A 21,578-nucleotide genomic window follows, 5' to 3' on the forward strand; every position below is an offset into this window, starting at 1 on the left:
CGCCTGTCGCACATTCAGCTGTTGCCCAGCCAGCATGTCTGCACGCAAATGCAGCAGCACTACACAGGCCTGCGTTGGTCATTTGTCACAGCTGTGTAAATGGGAAACTGTTCTTTCCATTCATCTTGTTAGATGTTATCATTTGCAGGGCTTTATTCAGTTCCAGTTTATCAGCACTTTTGCTTTTTGAAGCTACACATCAACAGAAGCATCATTTTTTCTATGAAAAGCTGAAAAACATGGGATGCATTTATATTCACCCTCCTTTACTCTGATACCATTATATTCGCCCAGTGCAACCATTTTCAGAAGTCACTTAGTGGTTGTCTACATTTCACCTCAGTTTAATGTTGCATTCAATCTGTGTTAGAAGTCAAAGTTAGAAATGATGTTACACTCAAGTTGAGTTTTTTTTATGTCAGAAAACAGAAAACTACATTACTTTAGTAAAAGTATTGATACTCATGGTTAATTTTTAAATAATTACAAGAACAAGCTGTTGAACCAAAAATCTACTCAACTTAAAAAATACTGACTTTTGAAGATGCTTAGGTATTCAAAAGTACAAATTACACTTTGCAATTTCAGTACATTGCTGTTTAATTTTCAGAGTAATTTTACTGAATCTCGTAACTTTCAGAAACCACCTGATGTACAGTATTGACGTGTAAAACCACTCTGCTACAAATTCTACACCACTGGTCAAAAAAAACTTCAGCATAAAAATAACAAACAAAAAATAAAGTTAGCTATTTCAATTATGATTTTTTAATTAAAACACACCATAAAGAAAACAGGAGTGTCTAGATTCTCCCCTCAAATTCACTACGAAATAGAGGTTTCATGTTAAGTCTATTACCAAAAAAAACAACAACTCTACTCTGAGAACTCATCCCACTAAACAACTTGGCCACATGAAAACAACTAACGCCGTACTAACATTTGTAAACTTCAAATAATACTGAAGCACTTAACTTTTCACATTTGTAAGGGCTGTTATCTTGCATGTTTTAGCTCTTTCCCTGGGGGGGGGGGGTTGCTACCTCCCTAGTATGTCAAAGTTCTGCATATAACTGCTAATTAGCTACCATCTGACTCAGGTGTGTTAAAAAAGAGATAACTAAAACCAGGAAACCTGTTCTAGAGGATGAACTTTGAACTTTCAAGGAAGATTAACAGCAAGAGTAGATTTCAACCCTAAGCTGAGCCAAAAGGAACGAGTGACAACTCGCCTTCTTGAAATGTAGCGGACTCGGATGTTATAAGAACCCGACCAAAAATAAAATTAATTAAGAAGAGTAAAGATACTCATACAAATGTACTTACAGTAATCAACTTAATTTCCTCCATTGGAAAACAGTTGAACTATATCTTATTCTCTTTCAAATTAACAACTAACTAACTAACTATCTGCTACTTTGCTTTTGTCTACAACATTAATACTCAAGAAAATACTCAAGGGGTAAGAATATTTTTGCAAAACATGGCAAAATGATGATGATTTTCAAACCAACTGCCTTTAAACCATTGTCCCTCTGTTCATCAGGAAAACCATCACTTGACTGTTTGAACCTCATGGTTAAATGCTGCACAATTTTTAGAGAAGAACTCTGTTTGGGCCTGAAATCTAAAAGTAGACTCAGACTACTGTTATCTGCCTGTTGTCTCCTCACCAGAAAAATTCCTTACTTATCAAAGGGGAAAACAGTTTACACCTTTGCTATACAGAAATAACCTGTACAACGGTTCCATCCTGGCATGTGTTGATAGCGCTCAGTGCCATGTAGCAGTGTGTGGAGAGAGAAACTGAAGCTTCTTATCTCTCAGACATCAGAGGTCTCACGCAAGCCAAAATGAACCAAACTGTGTTCATTTGAATATTGTTCCTTAACAGCTTAAGGAACAATAAGCCTGTTCTACATGGATGTAAATACATACTATTTTGTACCTGCACTTAGGCACCTCTAAGTAATGTTCCTGGTAGAATGACAAAAAAAGCAACAAACAATTCAAGGCAAGGCAATACAAATGTATTTGTATAGCACAATTCAGTACAAAGACAATGTAAAATGCTTTACATTATCAAAATATAGGAAATCAAAACAGAATCAAACCAAATGCAAAAACAAAAAAGAACATTTAAAAACAATTGGAATAAAGAAAATAAAAAAGTATAACTAATGATGTTTCAGTTGAAATGTTTAACTAGAACAGTGGGAGGCAATCCTAAACAAATGTGTTTTTAGTCTTGATTTAAAGGAACTCAGGCTTTCTGCACTTTTACAGTTTTCAGGAAGTTTGTTCTAGATAAGTGGAGCACAGGAACTAAATGCTGCTTCTCCATGTTTAGTTCTGGTTCTAGGTATGCCGAGCAGGCTGGAGCCAGAAGACCTGAGTGGTCTGAAGGGTTGATACACTGATAGCGAGTCTGTGATGTATTTAGCTGCTAAGCCATTCAGAGATTTATACAATAACACTATAATAATTTTAAAGTCTATTCTCTGAGATACAGGGAGCCAGTGTAAGGACTTTAGAACTGGGGTGATGTGCTCTACTTTCTTAGTCTTAGTGAGGACACGGGCAGCAGGGTTCTGGATCAGCTGCAGCTGTCTGATCCACTTTTTAGGCAAACCTGTGAAAATACCGTTGCAGTAATCAATTCAACTAATAATAAATGCATGGATTAGTTTTTCCAGATCATGCTGAGACATTAGTCCTTTTATCCTGGAAATGTTCTTCAGGTGATAGAAAGCCGACCTTGCAATTGTCTTTTTAAATGCTTTTGGAGGATCAAGTCTGAATCCAGCACTACACCTAGATTTCGAGCCTGATCAGTGGTTACCAGCTGAAATTATTTTCCAGTCAGAATTTGATAAATTAGGTCATTACATGCTAAATTTTAACCTGTTTGCTTGAGCTTCCATAAGTCCAGCATTAGTTTTTGCCAGAGTAGAAATGAATTATTAATGCAAGATTAAGTGTTGTAAACAGAGTTTGTTATTTTAGGTTTTTGCAAAACTCCAAAACATGAGAGCCAAAGCAGATGTGTAACCTGAGGCCCATTGTCATTGCAAACCAGAGGCTAACTAAAATGACTCTGGATTCCTTGCATAAAAATGCCTGTATTCTTTTGCTCAAGTCTGTGCATAAACACTTAGGTGTAAATAATTCAACAAAATTGCACCCAGTGTAGAAACTGAACATGAGAAAGGGAGTAATCCTATACTTAGAGCAGCTAACTGATGACATTCAACCTCATCAGATATCCTCGAAGCCGCTACAAATGTTTCGTTTGTCTTTGCCATTATTTTACATGCCGTCATGTGTAGGTCTACACGTTTCTGTGAAACAAAAGGCCATCTTCACAAGGTTTGTGAAAAGTGATATTCTAAATTTCCAGCAGATCAAGGAATCATGAGTTTAGTGTCTGTTCTGTAAACTCTCTGTGCCCTGAAAGCTCTGATCTCTGCTGTGCTGATTCCTGCATCAGGGACAAAAATGACACTGCTTTAAATAGAAGTGCAGCTGTGGCAGCTAATCAACAAGGGTAAGACAGCTAACCTCAGTCAGACAGGGCCATGGCCTTAGCTCTTAATATATTTTCATAGTGATCCTGCCCTCACCCCTCCTTAGGATTCGGTAGAGTAGCTCAGTGGGGTCAGACCGCTAACATGTGCTTTTGGGAGGACGCCTCTCCATACCTATACAGGCAGCATAAAAAAAACAATGTTCGTCACAGTGTTTTTATCACTGCTGCTTACCTTATCAATGCTGTACTTTACAAAATGAAATGGTCTAGAGAGCTGTTCTTAACAAAATTTATTTTTGTTTATACTTGTGTTTACAAAATGACAAAATAAAATCTGTTTAATTCTATTTAAGTCTAAGTCTTTAAATCTAAACATTTGAAACTTGTATATGAGTTCTGTTTTTATTGTGTTCTGGTAACTTGAACAGTTTAACAGTTTCATCAAATTGATTGAGTTAAAAAAAAAAGTTGGGACAACTAAAAAATATACATTTTGGGGGATTAAAGAAAGTTGAAACTTCAATGCATTACAGACTCCCCAAAAAGCTCTGAACTTATCATAATAATTTATCTAACACTCATCTTAGTATAAGAATAAATTATAAGTCAACAGCAGGGTTTTCAAAGGGCTTACACTTTTTCATACCACCAGATGGTGCCCACTCCCATAACCTAGGCATTAAAATAAGCGTAAGGCAAGTATTTTCCTTAGCAAACCTCAGCCCATACTACTTGGGGAAGAAAGACATGTTTCTCATCAAATTAATGTGTTTGCAGAGTTGCTCCTCACAGACAGACTGAGTTCTGTCTGTGAGGAGGAATACGAGGGGGTGTTGAGGCCCCCGGTCTACGGGATAATTTTGTTGCATGCTGAGGTGGTTTTTCCTCCAGGTGCTCCAAAACATAATCCAGTGGAGAATCTCCGGCTGGTATTTAAAATGCATACAAATTCTGACAAGATAAATTGATTAAAAGCAAACATTTATTAATCTGTACCTTTGATTCCAACATTGCTTGTAGTCAATAGACTAACCTATTTTACATGTTTATATTGTGACAGTGATTGAGTTCATATCAATGTGACAGATTCAATCATGTCAGGCACAAAGACAAAGAAAAACTCTTGCTCAGTCTTGTTTTTGAAAGATGGTGTAGGAAATGTGAAACTGATAGAATTTGCAATAGCAACTGAGTCAAAGGTCAACCTTTAGAGAAAAAAGAACATATATGCAATATATATGCACTTCTGGTGTTTTTTTTTTTTGTTTTGTTTTGTTTGCTTTTTACTTTAGATTGATCAAAGTGTGATAAAGCTTATGAAAGATTAGGAACTGAAGGAGTATTTATCATCCTATGGACCGAGTGGCAGTTTTTGGGTATTTTAGATCCAAATAACCACAACCCAGCAGTTGGATGTCCACAATTTTTGAAAGAGTAAAAAGAATATTAACAAACTCAAAACCAAAAAAGTCAGTGTGGCAAACAAAGAGCCCCCCAACTCAAATGCTAGAAAAGTGAAAGAACAATTGAGCTCCTTTGGCTGCATTTCAGAGTTGTACTTGTCCTGTTAGATCTCAGTGCTGCATTTTGATACAGCTGATCATAATATTCTTTTAGAAAGAGTTGTATATTTTGTAGGAATTAAAGGAACAGCACTAGACTGGTTTAAATCTTATATATCTGACAGTTTTCAAATTATTCACATTAATGATAAATTTTCCTCATGGCTGCTTTTGGCTGGGAAAAGGAAAAGCACTTGCCCATTAAACTTGCCCATGTGGTTCTTGAGCAAGCTGCTCTTGGTGTCATTGAAAGCGATCTGTTGAAGATGGGTCACACTCGGAGCGAGCTGTATAAGACTTGCAGTACTAACTGTTGTGATGTAAGTTGTATTCAAGTTGACAACTGTATTTTTCAGCGACTGTTGAAGCAAAAAAAAAAACTTTACAACACTGCTACAGGTTACACTTAAATTTTATGTTATTTGAGTTTTTAATTTAATTTTATGTGGGATAAATTAAACATGACAATTATTTGTCAGTTTCAAGTCATAAAGACTGAAAGAGACATATTTAATGTGTTTTAATTTGTTTCTTTAAACCACTGCAGTTTTGAAGAAGCCATCACTTTCATAAACATTTACAGACATATTGTATTAAATCTGCACAAACCTATCTGCATTCTTAATTCTGTATTTTCTTATTAGCTATACTCTTTAATTTCATTCTCCTTTGGTCTTTTTCCAGACATCCATTCTCCTTTCGACTATAGTCTAACAATCAATCCCCTACACATTCCCTTCCTACTTCAAATTGGACACATCTGATCAAATGTGAAAGGTAATACATAAAGTAAATTATGTATATGAAAGGTCCTGTTGGGCCTGCTGGCCTTAAAGGGTATCACTTCTGTCGTTCATCATTGATCAGCTCTCTTAAACTACCGGTAATATATATCTCAACTGTTTTGTAGAAATCATTTGAAAAGGATAAATTGTACTCAGACATCAGGTCTACACAGATATTGAACATGTCTTCTAACATGGGAAGTCTTTGAATGTAGACTCCTCAAGGCATAGTGAGACTTTGTCTATAGACACGGTGTTTATGTAGTTTCTTTCCACACATGTGTGGAACTGCATACATAATTGAGGGACGCCTATGAGGCGATCTTGAATTTGTGAATTTGAATTTATGAATTGTGAGACTGGGTGGTTGTTCCAAGTCTGTAAAGCATCATTTAGTTCCTCCAATACAAACAAATAATTAATTAAACAGCTTTTTTTCTTCTTTTTTTTTTTACATTAATGACACTTAAATGTGTAACCAGAAGATGGCAGCAATACATTGTAAACAAGGTTAGTGTTTAAAACATTTTTAGATCTACTGTCCTACCATGACACAAGCACTGGCTGGTATTGAAGACATACCTGAATTGTTCTCATAAAGAAAAACTGAATGAGGGAAATACCCAAAAAGTTGTCCCATCCAACTCTGAACACATTCACTTCTCAAAACGAGCCACCATTGTTCAATGCAATGGTTTCCCGTGCTTGGACCAAATGACACAGTGTCCCTTTGAGCTTGGTTCTCAGACAAATGCATAAATCATTTCTTCAAGTCCTGCAATATTGTCATTTTCTGTTCCTAGGCCAAGCATGACCTTGCAGGGCAACCCCCAGCAGCAATCACAGCATCCACAAAATAGCCATCAATTATCTTTTTGTTCATTTTTTGTTTTATAAGCTTCTAGTCATAGCATCTTCCAGGAGACACCATCAATGTATCCACTGATTGCAAATATTAATGGCTTCATCTTGTCATAGCCATCAATTTGCCAGATATGGTTTGGGCCTCTGAAGCATATTTCTTGACCTTAGACTTAGACTATTTTTATTGTCATTTTGTATTCACAGAGTGTACACAGAACACATTTTTGTTTTTTGTATAGCTCTCATGACATTTCCATTTCTTAAAGTATAGCAGTGATTAAATGTAAACCTTATGGGGGGGGGTCATGGTGCAAAAAAACACATTGATATGGTCAGGTTGATGCAGAGTCTGTGACATCATTTAGAGTTTTTTCAACATTCAGCTGTCTGATGGTGGTGGGGAAGAAGTTGTTGCAAAATCTGTTGAACCTGCAATGAATGCTGTGAAACCTCTTCCCAGAGGGCAGCATGGAGAACAGTCCATGGGGGTGTGAGGGGTCATTATTAATGTTATGGGCACGGGGCAAGCAGTGCTGGGATGAAATGTCGTTTGTCTAGGGATGAGGAGCCCAGATAATCTTCTCTGCTGTTCTCACTACTCATCTCACATTCTTCCAATCTGTGGCACTGCAGCCTCTACACCATACAGTCAGAAAGCTGGTCAGAACGCTTTCTATGGTGCTTCTGTAGAAGGTTGTGAAGATGGGTGGAGGCAGGTGGCCTCTCCTCATCCTCTGCAGGAAGTAAAAGCACTTTTGTGCCCTTTTGGCCAATGAAGTGGTGTTTACAGTCCAGGTGAGGTTGTCGGTGATCAACACCTTCACCGTCAAGGAAGTAATCAGAGAAATATTCAAACAGTCTCTCTGTCTGTCACAACACCATGTCCCCAAGATTTTTCATGCATCCATCTATAACCATGGTACTCACCAGATGTAAATAAATGCTGCCAATTCCCCCACATCTGTTTTGCTTTTACATAAAGAGAAATGCTTTTTGCATACAATTCGTTCAATTATGCGTTTAATTTACTTACTTTAAATCCATGTGAATTTTAAAGCAAATTTTGTATTTCGTCTGTTATAAAGCCATCTCTAAAGGACTTCTCCACCAAATCAGAGGCTATCCTTGACAGACAGCAGTAACCTATCCCAAAAGCTTTAGGAAGAAATTCGTAGTTATAATTTTATAACTCAAAATTAGGGCTTTAAAACTCAAAATTATTACTCAATATTATTACTTCAAAACAAAAAATTTAGGGCTTTAAAACCCATAATTATTAAGTTTATTCCCCTAATTATGCCTTTAAAATTCATAGTTTAATTACAACTTAAAAACTTGTAATTACGACTTCCGGTTAGGCTTTTATTTTGTCTTACATGACGGAAGTGGGCTTCCATTACTCTAAAATTGACAGCCTAATTCTTCTACATTCATACATTGTTGGCTAGACAACAATTAAATCAAGAAAATATGTACAACTTTAAATTATACTAACAAAATAAAGATAATACATAATACCACCAAAAAGTACAATAAATAAAATAAACTGAATTCTTTCTACAGCAGTTTTACAAATGTATATTTACATATATTGGGTTTTCTACTTTTTCCATTGTTAACATATTAGCAACTTATTAATTATACCAACTTCCTGGTTTGCTTTTATGTCGAAAATCTCACTTAAACAGCTAATGTAAACTAAGTTATGTTTTTTTTTTAAGAACATTTTATATTAATTTAATTTGTATAAATTATATAAACACACGCGCCTTAGCATCGTTAAACGTTAATAAAAAAATAAAAAAAATAAGTCTCGTGCCTCTGCATCAAAAGCTGCTTCTAACGGCAGGGGCGCTTTTTGCGGCGATACACCGGGAAATCCTGACATTATCGCGATAAACTGACTGCTATGCAGTTCAGTTATAGGGGCCTGGCGCTGGAATGTGAAACTACAAGTTATTTCCCAGAACCAAACAAACTGAAAATCCTCTATCCGTTGTTTCCAAAATATGGCAGCACCCCCCTGGAGCAAGCTATGGTTTTAAATGCAACAGAGACCTTTAACCCGTGGTAAGTTTAATTAAGTCGTCGGATGCTTTTTAGCGTAGTTAGCTGGCTGGTCCATTAACAGCCGGGGACTTTGACAGCTGAGTAGCCTGAGGTTAGCATTAGCAAAGTTAGCCACTTGGCAGTTTAGGAACTGAGTTAATCTTATTTTAAGAGTCATCCGGTTTAGAGGATTGGAATCCTGAAATCGTACCAGGTGACATCAGAAAACCCCCCAGGAATAGTAACTATATGTCCCAGAGGAGCCTCGCAGGACACAGGTGCGGCTGTTTGTTTGGGTAATGTTCCGGAGGCTAACTGGTGTTGATAAGTAGCATGCTAGCTGACGGGTGTATGTCGTCGTTGCTTGGTGCAAAAGTGTGGCTAAACAATCAACAAAATGACGGACGCCTAGCAGATAAGCTCCTATTAAGTAAGTGAAAATTCAAAATCCTTGTTTAGGGTGTCGTTGTGTTGATGAGAAGCTTGAATTGTCCACGTTAAATATAAATGTGCATTCTTGATTCTGACAGCCATAGCCTGCTATATCTCTTAATTACAGTTTATGATATGTGAAATCACGCGGTTGCTGACACACAGGGTTTGTTTGAAGAATTTAGATGGCCGACAGCCCTAACAGGTCATTGCAAGCCGTTCTCCTTGAATCTGAGCTTGATAAATCCCTGTGTGTCGTTTATCCTGTGCTTCATCAGGTGATGAGCCGACTTTTGCATCTTTGGGCCCTTTGACACGCTGTGTGGGTTCAGGATGGCGCAGGGAGGCTCTCAAGTGGACTACCACATTCTGCAAGACCTCAAGCAGCGATTCCCAGAGATCCCAGAGGGAGTAGTATCTCAGTTCCTTTTGCAGGTAAATGCACATTGCTGATGGATTTCAGGTTGATTCAAAAACAAAGCAGTTACCAACCCTGTTCCTCTAGTAGTCCCATCCTGCATGTTTAGGCCTCTCCTTGGTTCCATGTACTGTATTGACACAAATAAGTGACTAACAGGCTTTTGTAAGCTGCAGAGGAAGCCATGCAATTATTCTAGAGTCAGGTGTGCCAGAACAGACAGCCTAAAACATGCAGAGTTGGGAACTGCTCTAGATTACTGTATTGTTGGTTTTCTGCACTAAATCTATTTTCAATAGAACAATTATTTAACTGTTAAAAATAGGCTATTTGTATGCACCTTGATGCTCTATCTCTCCGGTTCCTTTCCCGGAAAAGAGATCACTCGGGACAAACCCTTTAAAAAACACTCCATCACTTATATGTAATAAATAACCAGGAGACATGACAACAGATTCTGATAGAAATTGTAATCTTACTCGGATCAAAGAAATTGCTTAGAATGTACAGAATGGCAGCTGCTCACCTCCCAGGAAGTGGCCCCGATTAACAGTTAAAAAGGTATTTTATATATCTCCAGTCTGCCACATCCATCTTATTTTACATCATACATGTTAGCAGATGATTAGACATCCATGACTCCAGCCTTATCAAAATATTACACTTCGTTCTTAGCTGAGGGACACCGCTCTAATTCCATTTCCAAATCTTTGCCACGTACAGAATGAAGATTATTACTGTATATCCAGACAGAGGAACTGTCCTAATTAGATTAAAACATCAGTTCTGAAGCGCAACAGGCAGCCCATACCAGGGTGTAATAAACTCACACATCTTCAATGATAATTATCCTAACAGCCCAAATTATGTCTTTTTTTTGTTTGATATTTCTACAATAGATTAACTCTAGAAAGTCCTTCTGCATAGATATAATCAGGTTTTGATATGACTATAATAGGGTGTACCTTTTTATTTGTAAATATGTCCCAATGCCTTTATAATAAATCAGTGGCATAAAACCCAAAAATAGACAAACTGGTTATTTCTTAGGATTGCATGACTTATTTTTTTAAGATAATACATTTCACAGTTGGGACAGCCCCGTAATGATCAAATGGTTAAAATATGAAAATCTGTGTCATTGTTATTTTTGATGCAGCTACATTCTAGAGTTGTGCAATGTTACTGTGATCATTTTTTATGGTTTCAAATATACGTTTTCATGTTTTCCATAAAGATATTGATCAAATGTTTGGAATATAAATTAGTGCCAAAGAAACTTACATTGCTCCAGTGTCCATTTAAAGGTAAACTTTTTTAGAATATGCACTGGCCCTTCAGTCCCAGAGAGAGTAAGAAGTCATTATTAATTGTTCTGTACTTTAGAAAATATTTAATTAAAATTGTAAGAAATATCCTACACATAAATATGATAGTTGACCATGGGTTTTACAGTTTTTATTTGTTGCCCATTTGCTCCTCCATGTTTGACCATAAATACTCATTACTCTAAGGCTTACAACAGTATTTATCATATGTGCATGAAAACGTATTTCTTTCTTTCTGATTGTATGTTCTTAATCCGTTTTTGTTCTTAGTAGATTTATAAATAGAATATTTGACCAAAATAAAATATTAAATTGAAATAAGGTTTGGCTTAATATTTTCTGTAAATAATTCGGTTTCATAAACACTTGTTATCATCTTATTACCCCTTTCCTTCACCCAGGTATTAAGGTTGCAGAGTTGACTTTTGAACTTGATTATTTAAAAGCAGTAAAAATATGCTAACGCTGCAAACAATCTCTTTCAGAACAACAATAATGTGGATATTTGCTGCCACCTGCTGACTCAAGAGAGTAACAGATATCTCTATGGAGACTTCCATCATAGTCCAGAGGAGATGCGAATAAGTCGAAACCGTATGCTACACATCAGCCCTGGCTATGCAGGTTCAGAAACAGGTAAAACAAATGGAGGAGGAGCAGGAGTGGGGCGCTCTTTGGTGCACAGCACCAGTGACAGTCACATCGACCCTCAACGGCCTAACTACCACGAACCACAGTCGGCCCCTGCCGCTGTGGCCCCTGGTTATAATCCGTTTTTTATGAACAACCAGAGCCGCTCCTCCAGCACCCCCACGCCTCCACCTGCAATGGGCATGTCCCCCACATACACCCCAGTTCCACGACATTCTATGAGCCCTATAACGGTCACTCTTTCACAAACCATACCTACTCTCCAACAGGCTCTGCAGATTCCGCCTGGGCCCTATGATAACAGCAACAATACCAAACTGTACATGCGTCCCTCACCCTCTCAGAGCCCACAGCCAGTTCCTTGGCCCTCCACAACCGTCTACCAGCATCAGCAGTCCCCTTACAGTACTCCCACATATGGCTCTCCTTACAGCTCGCCTCAACACCAGGTCCAGCCACAAACTGGACCTCTGCCATGTGTCTTCCTCCCTATAAGTCCTCCAACCCACACAAATATGCCCTACCATCACCAGCAGCAAACCCCGCAGCAATACAGGCCCTTCCAGTCCAAAAACCCTTTAACAAAGCAGATAGAAATCACCTTTGAAGGCCCACGACCTCGCAGCAACTCACCTGTGCACACCCCAATTCCCCAGGCCCCCCTTTACATGCCCTCAAGCCCCTCGCCCAGCTCGCCTTCACGGGCAATCTCCATCACCGGACCTTCTGGACCAGCACCATTCCACCCGGGAATGTATCTGCCGCACCAGGGCAACACAAGGCCTCAGCAGGCCTCCTCTCCCCAGCCGGGCCAGTCTATGTATAGCTTCAAAATTAAGGTGTCCCCTGGAGGCCATGTACAAAGACCACCAAGTTCACCACCTGTCGCTGAAGCTGAGCCTCTTCTCAACATTGTAGATCAAGATGAGCACAGCTCTACCCCAGCACCCATCCTGCCCATCTCTGCCCTGCCAGGGAAGATTGTCAGTCAGTTTCAGCAATTTCCTCGGCGTTCAAGCTCAGCCTCAGATGACTATGCCTACACACAAGGTAAGAAATATTTCATGCTTTTGTTCTGCTTTAGGTTTTCTGCATTTGTGTTTTAAGTTCACTTTGTTTGGATTTTGAGATGTTAAACTGGAAAACTCAGTTGGTCAGGTTTTTTTTAGACTTTCTTGATGACTTGTTAGCTAGTTATATTAAAAAAAGTCCAACCTTTTCCTTTTCTGAATTTGACTACTCTTTACAAATATGACAAAATGGATATATTTAGATTTTATAATTCTGTTTTTCTTTAACTGTTTTATGTTTTTCTTAACAGGATTGATATCTTGTAAATCAGTAGAATAAATAGACAAATCCTTTTCAGTTAGAAGCTCACAATTGTTAAAGCCTAATTGTTACAAAGCTGTGTTTTTTTTTTTTTTTTTTTTTTGCACAAGTGAGTTTTTTAAAATTTGAAGCTTTCACGATCACTTGGAAAATCCAACAAAGTAAAAAAAAAAAATTAGAAAAAAAAACCACTGGCCTTTGTTTTCCAAATTTGAATGCGTTTCGCTTCCCATCCAGGAATCTTTTTCAATTTGAAATGTCTGGAGTAGCGCTTTAGTTCCAGGCTTATAGAGTGGCCCAAACAAAAGCCTTGTTATGTCTTAGAAAACATGCCAATTGAACCAAAAGAACAGGTCCACCCGTTAGTAATGGGGAGTCGTTGAGGTCGTTGTTGGCCTGCAAGACCAGGCGAAATGTTTTGGTCCCCTGCACGGCGATGAGGTTTGAGATTGTAGCGGGAAGTAATCAACAATTACTTGGAATTACTTAGAAAGGCACCAGAAACCTTCCCCTGGAGTCAGAATTCCTACCTAAAAAGTCCCACAGTCAACATGAATAAATCACTGTTTTCAATGTATAACATTTCTGAGAATAAACCAGTGGTACACACAAGATTATGGAAATATTTATGTCTGAATATTTACACATGTAGGTAGGTTTCTTCAGTGTTTTAGCTGCCAATTAACTAGAAGCTGGATCCAGAGAATATTTTCCAGCTAAACACTCAAAATCTTTTTTTTATTTATTTTTTTATTTGTATTATGTGCAACAAAACTAACAACACTTGCATTTATTTCACTCTTTAAATACAGATAAGTTATCTCTCATGCTAGGAGTTAAGTTTTAGCCATGTGAATAAAAAAAAAACAAAGTTAAAAAGCTAACATCAGGGTTCTCTGAAGCTTATTTCACTGAAATTTCTCACCACTACGCTGAAAATAGGTTTATTTGCTCTGCCTATTTTCCTTTTGCATTTCAGTGCAGCCCCTGGTTACTCTTACTGAAGCAACAAATGCTCATAAATTGAACAGCATTCTTTGCTCCTGTGTTTAAAACATGTTTATGGTGGATGTCCTTTCCCACAGCTCTTCTGCTTCACCAGCGGGCAAGGATGGAGCGTTTGGTAAAGCAGCTCCACATGGAGAAGCAGAAGCTAGAGCAGCTTAAGGCGGACGTCAATAACATGGAATACGAAGCCCTCCAGAGGCGTTTTCGACGAGTGAACTCCTCAAATCTTGTACCCAGAGTAAGCATGACAATGTATTAAAAATAGTTGTCCTTTTACATTTTGACTGGTTTTCCAGTTTTCATGATAGCTCTCTCACCTCTTTATGAAAAAAAAAAAGAAAAACTTCGGTAAACTCCACAGATCTCTCTGAGAATCACCTCTCTCTGCCTCAGCCAGCATATAAACCACCCTACAGTGTTTATAGCTGTGTTCTTCTTTTCTTTAAATGTAGATCTTATTATGTTTTTAATATAGGCCTATGAACATTCTCTATCTGTTCTGGTTTGAGATGCTGCACAGACTCATTAAGGCCTAGCTTTAAAGAACATTCCAGCGGTTAAATTTTTTTTTTCTTTATAACATTTCCATATTCTGTCCAAGTCAAATGTGGTAAATTGTTTTGTTTTGTGTATAGCACAGAAACAGAAGTGAAAGAAATCTGCTCAGATCTACCCACCCTGCCTAGGCGGAGTCTCTCTATACTCAGTCAGTGGGGAAAATATCAGATCGGACATCAAAAGATGTCCGATCAATGTTTTTAACATTGAAATGTGTGACTAAAGCCCTGAAGTCCTTACTTGACTCTAGTGGAGGCAGAATAGCCCAATCTATAGAGTTCAAAAGTAAAAGCCACAGTGAGGCTGAATGATGTGACCAAAACTTTTAATTTCTGTTCTTACAATGAAAATTTGACATTTATAGAAACAAAATAAAACATCAGAAAAACTGCCAAGATTAAACATAACAGAATCCTGTACAATCTCATGAGAAGTAATTCGACCTGTTTATATAACTCCTCAAATATTATGTTTTAAAATTATTTGCTCTAAAAAACAAGACTTAAAACTGGAAATGTTGTACAGCAGTTATTGAACTAATTGATTGTCTAACTCTTTGCCACTGGCCCATCATTTGGCTAGTCGAAAGGTGTCCATCGTTTCATACCTGGTCTAAAACATTATAGTGAGTCAAACATGGAGGTGGTGGTATGAATGTCTGGAGCTGCTTTGCTTCTTCAGAATCTATAATGATTGTAACAGAGAAAGTATGGCCATCAGTTTGTGACATTAAAGTCAAGGGATCTGGTTTGTTCTTCAGAGCAGTAATCTGAACACATCCATTAGTTCAGCTCTGAATGGTTCAGGTCCTGGGACTCACACCTTTGCACAAACAACATTCGGTCATGTTTTAACTCAGAGGTTTTTATACATTTTTTGCTACTGCCAAATTTTCACATGAAAGCTGTGCACTATTTTATATATGAGGGCCCCAGGACTGGCCTAGTCAAAGCCCAGGATTATATGTGATTGAGTCTCTGTGGCTTGAAAGAGATTTTTGAGTTAATTTATGCTAAATCCTTAAATCTAGAATCTTATTGGGTTCAGGATGGAAGTGATAACCCTTTACATGGGAATAATGCATATTTGGGCTTTTTTTCCTTAATAAGAAAAAGATTTTGCTAAGAATAAATTACCTTGTTGTTTTGGAACATTTAAGTGTGACAAAAAATAAACCAAGTGTGGTTACATCAAAAATTTACACATTTTGCAAGAAACACTGAAAATATTTTAATGATTTAAAAGAAAAAAACAAAACATTTAGAAGCCTGAATTTGGAATATAAAACTGTGTGCTCACTGACTGGGATGTTTTCATTGATTGCAGCCTGAGGAGATTACCCGACTACGGACTCATAACAGACAGCTGCAGATTGATATTGACTGCACACTGAAGGAAACAGACCTGCTGCAGTCCAGAGGTATAAACACAGGCTGGCGACAATCTGAATTTCTATATAAATAACCTTTGAGTGTGTTTCAAGATGTATTCAAACTAAATATTTTCTCTTTTGTTTAAGAAGCATCAAAGCAAATAGGATTAAACAATAAATAACGGAAAGATCTGTCTATCTATAGACTAACCAGCTTGAATTGCTGCTTAGTTTGTTGCCAGAACCAAACAGATTCATAATTGACTCTCAACCTGTCGATGCTTAGATCTGGTTTATACAAAACCTTTGGTGATTTATATGACTGATTAAAGCAACAGCTGTTACATTTGAGTAGGAAATTAATTTTAATGAGCTTTATTATGCTGCTGTTATGCTAAATATTCTATTTTCTATTGTTTCTATCTGTTTTTAGGATCTTGACTTTGAATTTGGTTCAGATCTATTGTAGGTTCATGGTTTATCCTGAAACAAAAAAATAAAACAATATCATAGTTGTTATTTTAACTATCACCTTACAAAAGTATTTATTCGTACCCATTTAGATTTTTTTGTGATTGTCAAAACCAAAGGTTTACGAGGGTTACGTAAAATGGTCATTTTCACCCATCTTTACTATGAAACATAGAAATTCAATCAAATGTATTACAGTGAGGAAAATAAGTATTTTAACACCCTGCTATTTTGCAAGTTCTCCTACTTAGAAATCATGGAGGGGTCTAAAATTGTTAGTATAAATGCATGCCCACTGTGAGAGACATAATAAAAAAAATCCAGAAATCACACTATATACATTTTGTAACTACTTATATGTATGATACAGCCGCAAATAAGTATTTGAACACCTGTGAAAATCAATGTTAATATTTAGTACAGTAGCCTTTGTTTGCAATTAAACAGGTTTAACGTTTCCTGTAGTTTTTCATTAGGTTTGCACACACAGCAGGAGGGACTTTGGCCCAATCCTCCACATGCATCTCTAGATGGTCAGGTTTCTGGGCAATAGCTTAGAAACATGGAGTTTGAGCTCCCTCCAAAGATTCTCTACTGAGTTTGGGTCTGGAGATTGACCAGGCCACGCCAGAACCTTGATATTCTATATTGCTTCGGGTCATTGTCATGTTGGAAAACCCAGCCTTGACCCATCTTCAATGCTCTAACTGAGGGAAGGAGGTTGTTCGCCAAAACCTCACAATACATGACAGTTTCAGACCCCTTTTTGATTTCTTGGTAGGCGACCTTACAAAATAGCAGGATGTTCAAATACTTACTTTCCTTTTTTTCAGAAGCCAACTAATTAGCATAAGTAGAGACCTTTTCAATTTAAACTACAACCCATGTGAAAATATTTGTTTTAAGCAGGTATATGAAGACAGATTTTTTTTTTTCTCAGAGATATCCAATATTTTTCATCTTTTATCCTCTGAGATAAAGTGATCACAACTGTCCAGGATAGTTGGCCATTCACAGATTACCAGTCTTGTTTAATCTAGTAAGTCCAGGATAAAAACTAGTAAGACCCTGCAGTAGACTTAATGTTAGTATGCGTAATGTTACAGGAGCATAACTCTTTACATAAAATCAAAACTATGATGCACATTTTTTAGTTCTAAGCATATTCAGTGTTAGAAGGGCCCAGTCAAACTTAATAGAAAATCTGTTTATATTATACAATCGGACACCTGCATACAGTCTTACTGGGGGGAAAAAGGGTCATATGTCCCTAAAGGGGGGATATTTTAACAAGGCGTTTCATAGAGCATTAGCTAGTTTTAGTAAAGAAACATTGTTTAAACTATAACTATAAGGAAATATAGTGTAAGCAGCTTTAGCTGATTGGACCTTTAGAACCAATCAAGAACCTCTAATTGTCATCATAAAACTGTAACAAAATTTTGCAGACTCTTTGCTTAAAATGCACATATTGCATGTGGACCAGGGGTCGGCAACCCACACTGCTCAAAGAGCCATATTGGACCCAAAAAAAAGAATAAGAATCTGTCTGGAGCCGCAAAAATGTAAAAGCCTTATATAAGCCTCATATAGCAACACGGGCTCTAAGTGTATTATCCCACTATAGAAAAGGACTATGTGGGCTTAAATATATAATAAGCATTCATGAATAAATGTTTATCCTGAAGCAAATGTCACATAGTAGCCTGAGGTGACGGAGGAACAGTGAACGCTCCCATCGCGCACCGCTTCACCGAGCGCCGCTTCACCACCTTCACTGCGCGGTTTAAGTTTTCTTGCAATGATGAAATTATAGAAACACAATAAAGAAATCTTTCTATGGTGGACGTGTTTCTGTTGGGAGGAGTTTATTGAGTCATGAGGAACCAAGCAGGAACTGACCTCAGAGACATCATCGTTCCTTGGTCTGATTAATATTTTTAGGTTTTGGGGAAAAAAATTGAAGAAAGTTCAGATACCTGCATCAAAGCGCTACCTGTTTGATCTGTGGATGGTTTTCCATCCTTGCAACAAAACTAGCAGCAGTAGTGGCTTTTGGAAATGCAATCCACTTCTTAAATCAATCTTTGCGCTCCTCTAATTTATCCTGCAATCGCACTTTTTCTCTCACTCCCAGCTTGGTGGTGGGCTGCTGATTTAGCCTTCCCTGGAAATACCTTTCCAAATTTTTATTTTTATTTTTTGACAAACTCTCATTACAAAACAAAAACGCAGGCAATCCTTCTGCATTGATAATGAAAGCAAATGATTCGGTCTATTTGAATCCTAATTTCTTATCAACTATTTTCCTTTTTTCCCTTTGAGATTCATATTCCGAGACACACCTGCAGCTTTGTTTGCCTGGCACCGCTCCACGGTGGTTCCAAGTTATGACCACTGATCTCTATGGCTATGACGCCAATTATTGTTTAAATTTATTTATAATACAAATGTTTACAGCATTGGAAAACATTAATCAATTTTTGTTTGACCTCCTGCACACCATATTAAAACAAAAACAAACAAAAAAATCGATTTTCATAAAATTTTTGAAAAAGCTCCAGGGAGCCACAAGGGGGAGGCTAAAGAGCCGCATGCGGCTCCAGAGCCGCAGGTTGCCGACCCCTGGTGTGGACAAAATGAAAAAAATACTTGTACAAAATAAACAGAAATATCCTATGCAGAAAAACTAGAATCACTTGAAGTTCTTAAACAAGACATATTTATTTAGACGTTATCTCAGTGTAAAAGACTCTCGCCAAATTAAACAAAATGCAAACTCTGCCTTATTTTTGCTTTTATCCACAGGGAAGTTTGACCCTAAAGCAATTAGCAACTTTTATGACAACATTCAACCCGGTCCGTTGGGGCCAATCAATCCTGGAAAGAAAGGTGAGGAAATTTTTGTAGGATTTGGGACTTAAATGTGTGAGCAATGGAGGAGTTATGTTAGGGTTTGAAAGTCAGCCATCCATCCATCTTCTCCCGGTTATTACGCCGGAGTAACGTTGAGGCCGATGCCTATCTCTGGTAGTCGATATGCGAGAGGCGGGATAGACCCTGGACAGGTCGCCAATCTGTCGTAGGGCAGAAAATACGTCTAATTATTTAAATAAAATGCAGTTAAGAGTTGAGATTGGCCAATCACAGTAACATATGAACTGGCATCAAATGCCATCGGAAACCATACCATAGTTTTATCCTTTTGCTGTTCCTCTTTCAAAGATGAAATTCTTAACAGACGTGATAGCAGCAGCGTTAGTGTGTCCTCTTGCACTGCCATGTTTATTTTAGATTGGCTGTGGGTTTAGCAGCTCTTGGTTTTGTCACAGCTGTGTGCTCTGCTTTAAACCACAATACTGCAACAAGAGTGGCATACCTGATTTGTGTCCGACTCGCAAAATACAGTATTTCCTTAGCCAGGAAGTTGAGGACAAGATGAGCCACAACAATATTGTGTATAGACTGGAGAAACAAAGCTGAACACTATCAGCTGAATACACCGAATAGATACTCAAAACAATAAAGAATTGAAACAATGCATGGAGACTTAAGTTTTAAAAACAGTTAAACTCTTCTGCTGCTAAAGTTTTTTCAATATCTTGTTTAAAGATAAGGGTTCAAACTTAAATGTGTCCTGGAGGTCATAATACTTGTAAATTTAAAAACCCTAATTCTATTCTAGGGTCTAGAAAAGTGTGAAATTTAACCAGTTAATATATATTCTGGATACATGATAAAGACAAAATATATTTTATTGAGACCTTTCATTTTTAGACTTTGTTTCCAGGCTGTTTATGTAAATCTTCTATATGTTGATCCAAAGCTTTGTTATTTTTTGCTTGATTTTTACATTTAAAGCTTTGGTCCCGCAGACCATTCACTGTCATGAATTAAATTTGAACGTTTGTGTCTATCCCAACTTCAATTCTTGGAATGAATATCCAAAGCTGCATCTAGACCTATCCTAAGATTTCTTTTTTACAAAATAAAAAATACATTCAGCCCCAATATTGGCCTTAGAGGAACACTTGTCTCCTTCTCTAAAGCTGCACACTTAAAGTATAGTAGTTATTTCCAACTACTAGTCTTCAGCTTTTTTTTTCTGAGATGCAAGCTAGACAAGAACCCCTCTGTGTATTGTGGAGTTAAACAGGATTTTCTTGAAAGCATCTTTCAATATTTTTTTTTTTTTTTTTAGTGCATGTCTTTAATACCATGGAATGGGTTTTTGTGCTTTGTGTTCAAACTTTGTTTTTCTGTTGTGTATTTTAGAAGGGGAGCCGGCCTCCAAGCCACCACCTCAAAGAGACGAGGATTTTGAAGGAGCTCACTGGAACTGTGACAGCTGCACCCTCCTCAACCATCCTGCACTCAACCGCTGTGAGGCATGTGAGATGCCACGCTACAGCTGAACTTAGCATGGCACTGCAGCGCCCATCCTTGGCCCAGTTTTTGCATAACTTTGGAAACCCCGAACCACGTCCCCCAGGAATCTATCTTAAGGCCTGCCCTTCTGTCAATCAATATACCCCCCCCCCCCCCTCCCTCCACCTGCTGAGGAAGAGCCACTACTTATCCCCATCCTCTGATTACTTCTCCTTTTTCCCTCCACTACTGTGCATTATGATCTTTTCTTTGGATGTTGTTTCCTGGCATATGTCAAAGAGGGGCTTGAAAAGGTGCAACTGCGGTGAAGTGGAACAAAATGGTTTATGGATGAAGAAGAGGCGGCAATGGTTTACCTAGCGAACATTCCAGGCAGAAGAGTGACTGCTCTGTTTACACTGTGCCGATTACTGAACACAGAAAGAAGGCACGTCTACTTTAATCCAAGACCTGTGTTTTCTTAATGACAGAAGAACAATGAACGAAGTGGTATGCAAGTTGTGACAAATGCGAATTGTAGATTGTACACTGTATCTGGCTCATTATGAGAGCTCATATCACTGAAAGAACACTAAAAGACACTTGCATAAAGTATACTCCTTGTACTTTTATGCATATTATGCCACCATGTATTATGTGTTCAAAGATGTTGATTTCCTGTGCAAATGCCTCAACTTGCTGTACTTAATAAAAGAGCTGATTCTATGTGACTTGACAACACATGACTGCAAAATTTCACCTGATTCTCTCAATCAAACTTTTATTTTTCTTTTAATACAGGTTTAATCAGACAAATTGTTGCAAACAGTAGTGGCATGCACATGCTTTCA

General features: G+C 37.7%; 1 protein-coding gene across 3 annotated transcripts; it reads left to right on the top strand.

The window, feature by feature from the left end:
- Nucleotides 1-8,622: 8,622 nt before the first annotated feature.
- On the top strand, nucleotides 8,623-21,486 carry tab3 (TGF-beta activated kinase 1 (MAP3K7) binding protein 3). Of its 3 annotated transcripts, none has more exons than XM_038272139.1 (7): nucleotides 8,623-8,810; nucleotides 9,500-9,656; nucleotides 11,453-12,668; nucleotides 14,036-14,196; nucleotides 15,843-15,936; nucleotides 19,168-19,251; nucleotides 20,635-21,486. In XM_038272139.1, the coding sequence occupies exons 2-7, from the start codon at nucleotides 9,555-9,557 to the stop codon at nucleotides 20,772-20,774; spliced, it is 1,797 nt and encodes a 598-aa protein (XP_038128067.1). In that variant the 5' UTR covers nucleotides 8,623-8,810; nucleotides 9,500-9,554; the 3' UTR covers nucleotides 20,775-21,486. The 3 variants fall into 3 exon arrangements, with proteins under 3 accessions (XP_038128067.1, XP_038128069.1, XP_038128068.1); XM_038272140.1 differs by lacking the exon at nucleotides 8,623-8,810 and adding an exon at nucleotides 8,883-9,219; XM_038272141.1 differs by lacking the exon at nucleotides 19,168-19,251.
- Nucleotides 21,487-21,578: the final 92 nt, after the last annotated feature.

Source organism: Cyprinodon tularosa, unplaced genomic scaffold (assembly GCF_016077235.1).
Source record: "Cyprinodon tularosa strain WSP-4 unplaced genomic scaffold, ASM1607723v1 ctg82, whole genome shotgun sequence".
NCBI classification, from domain to species: Eukaryota; Metazoa; Chordata; class Actinopteri; order Cyprinodontiformes; family Cyprinodontidae; genus Cyprinodon; species Cyprinodon tularosa.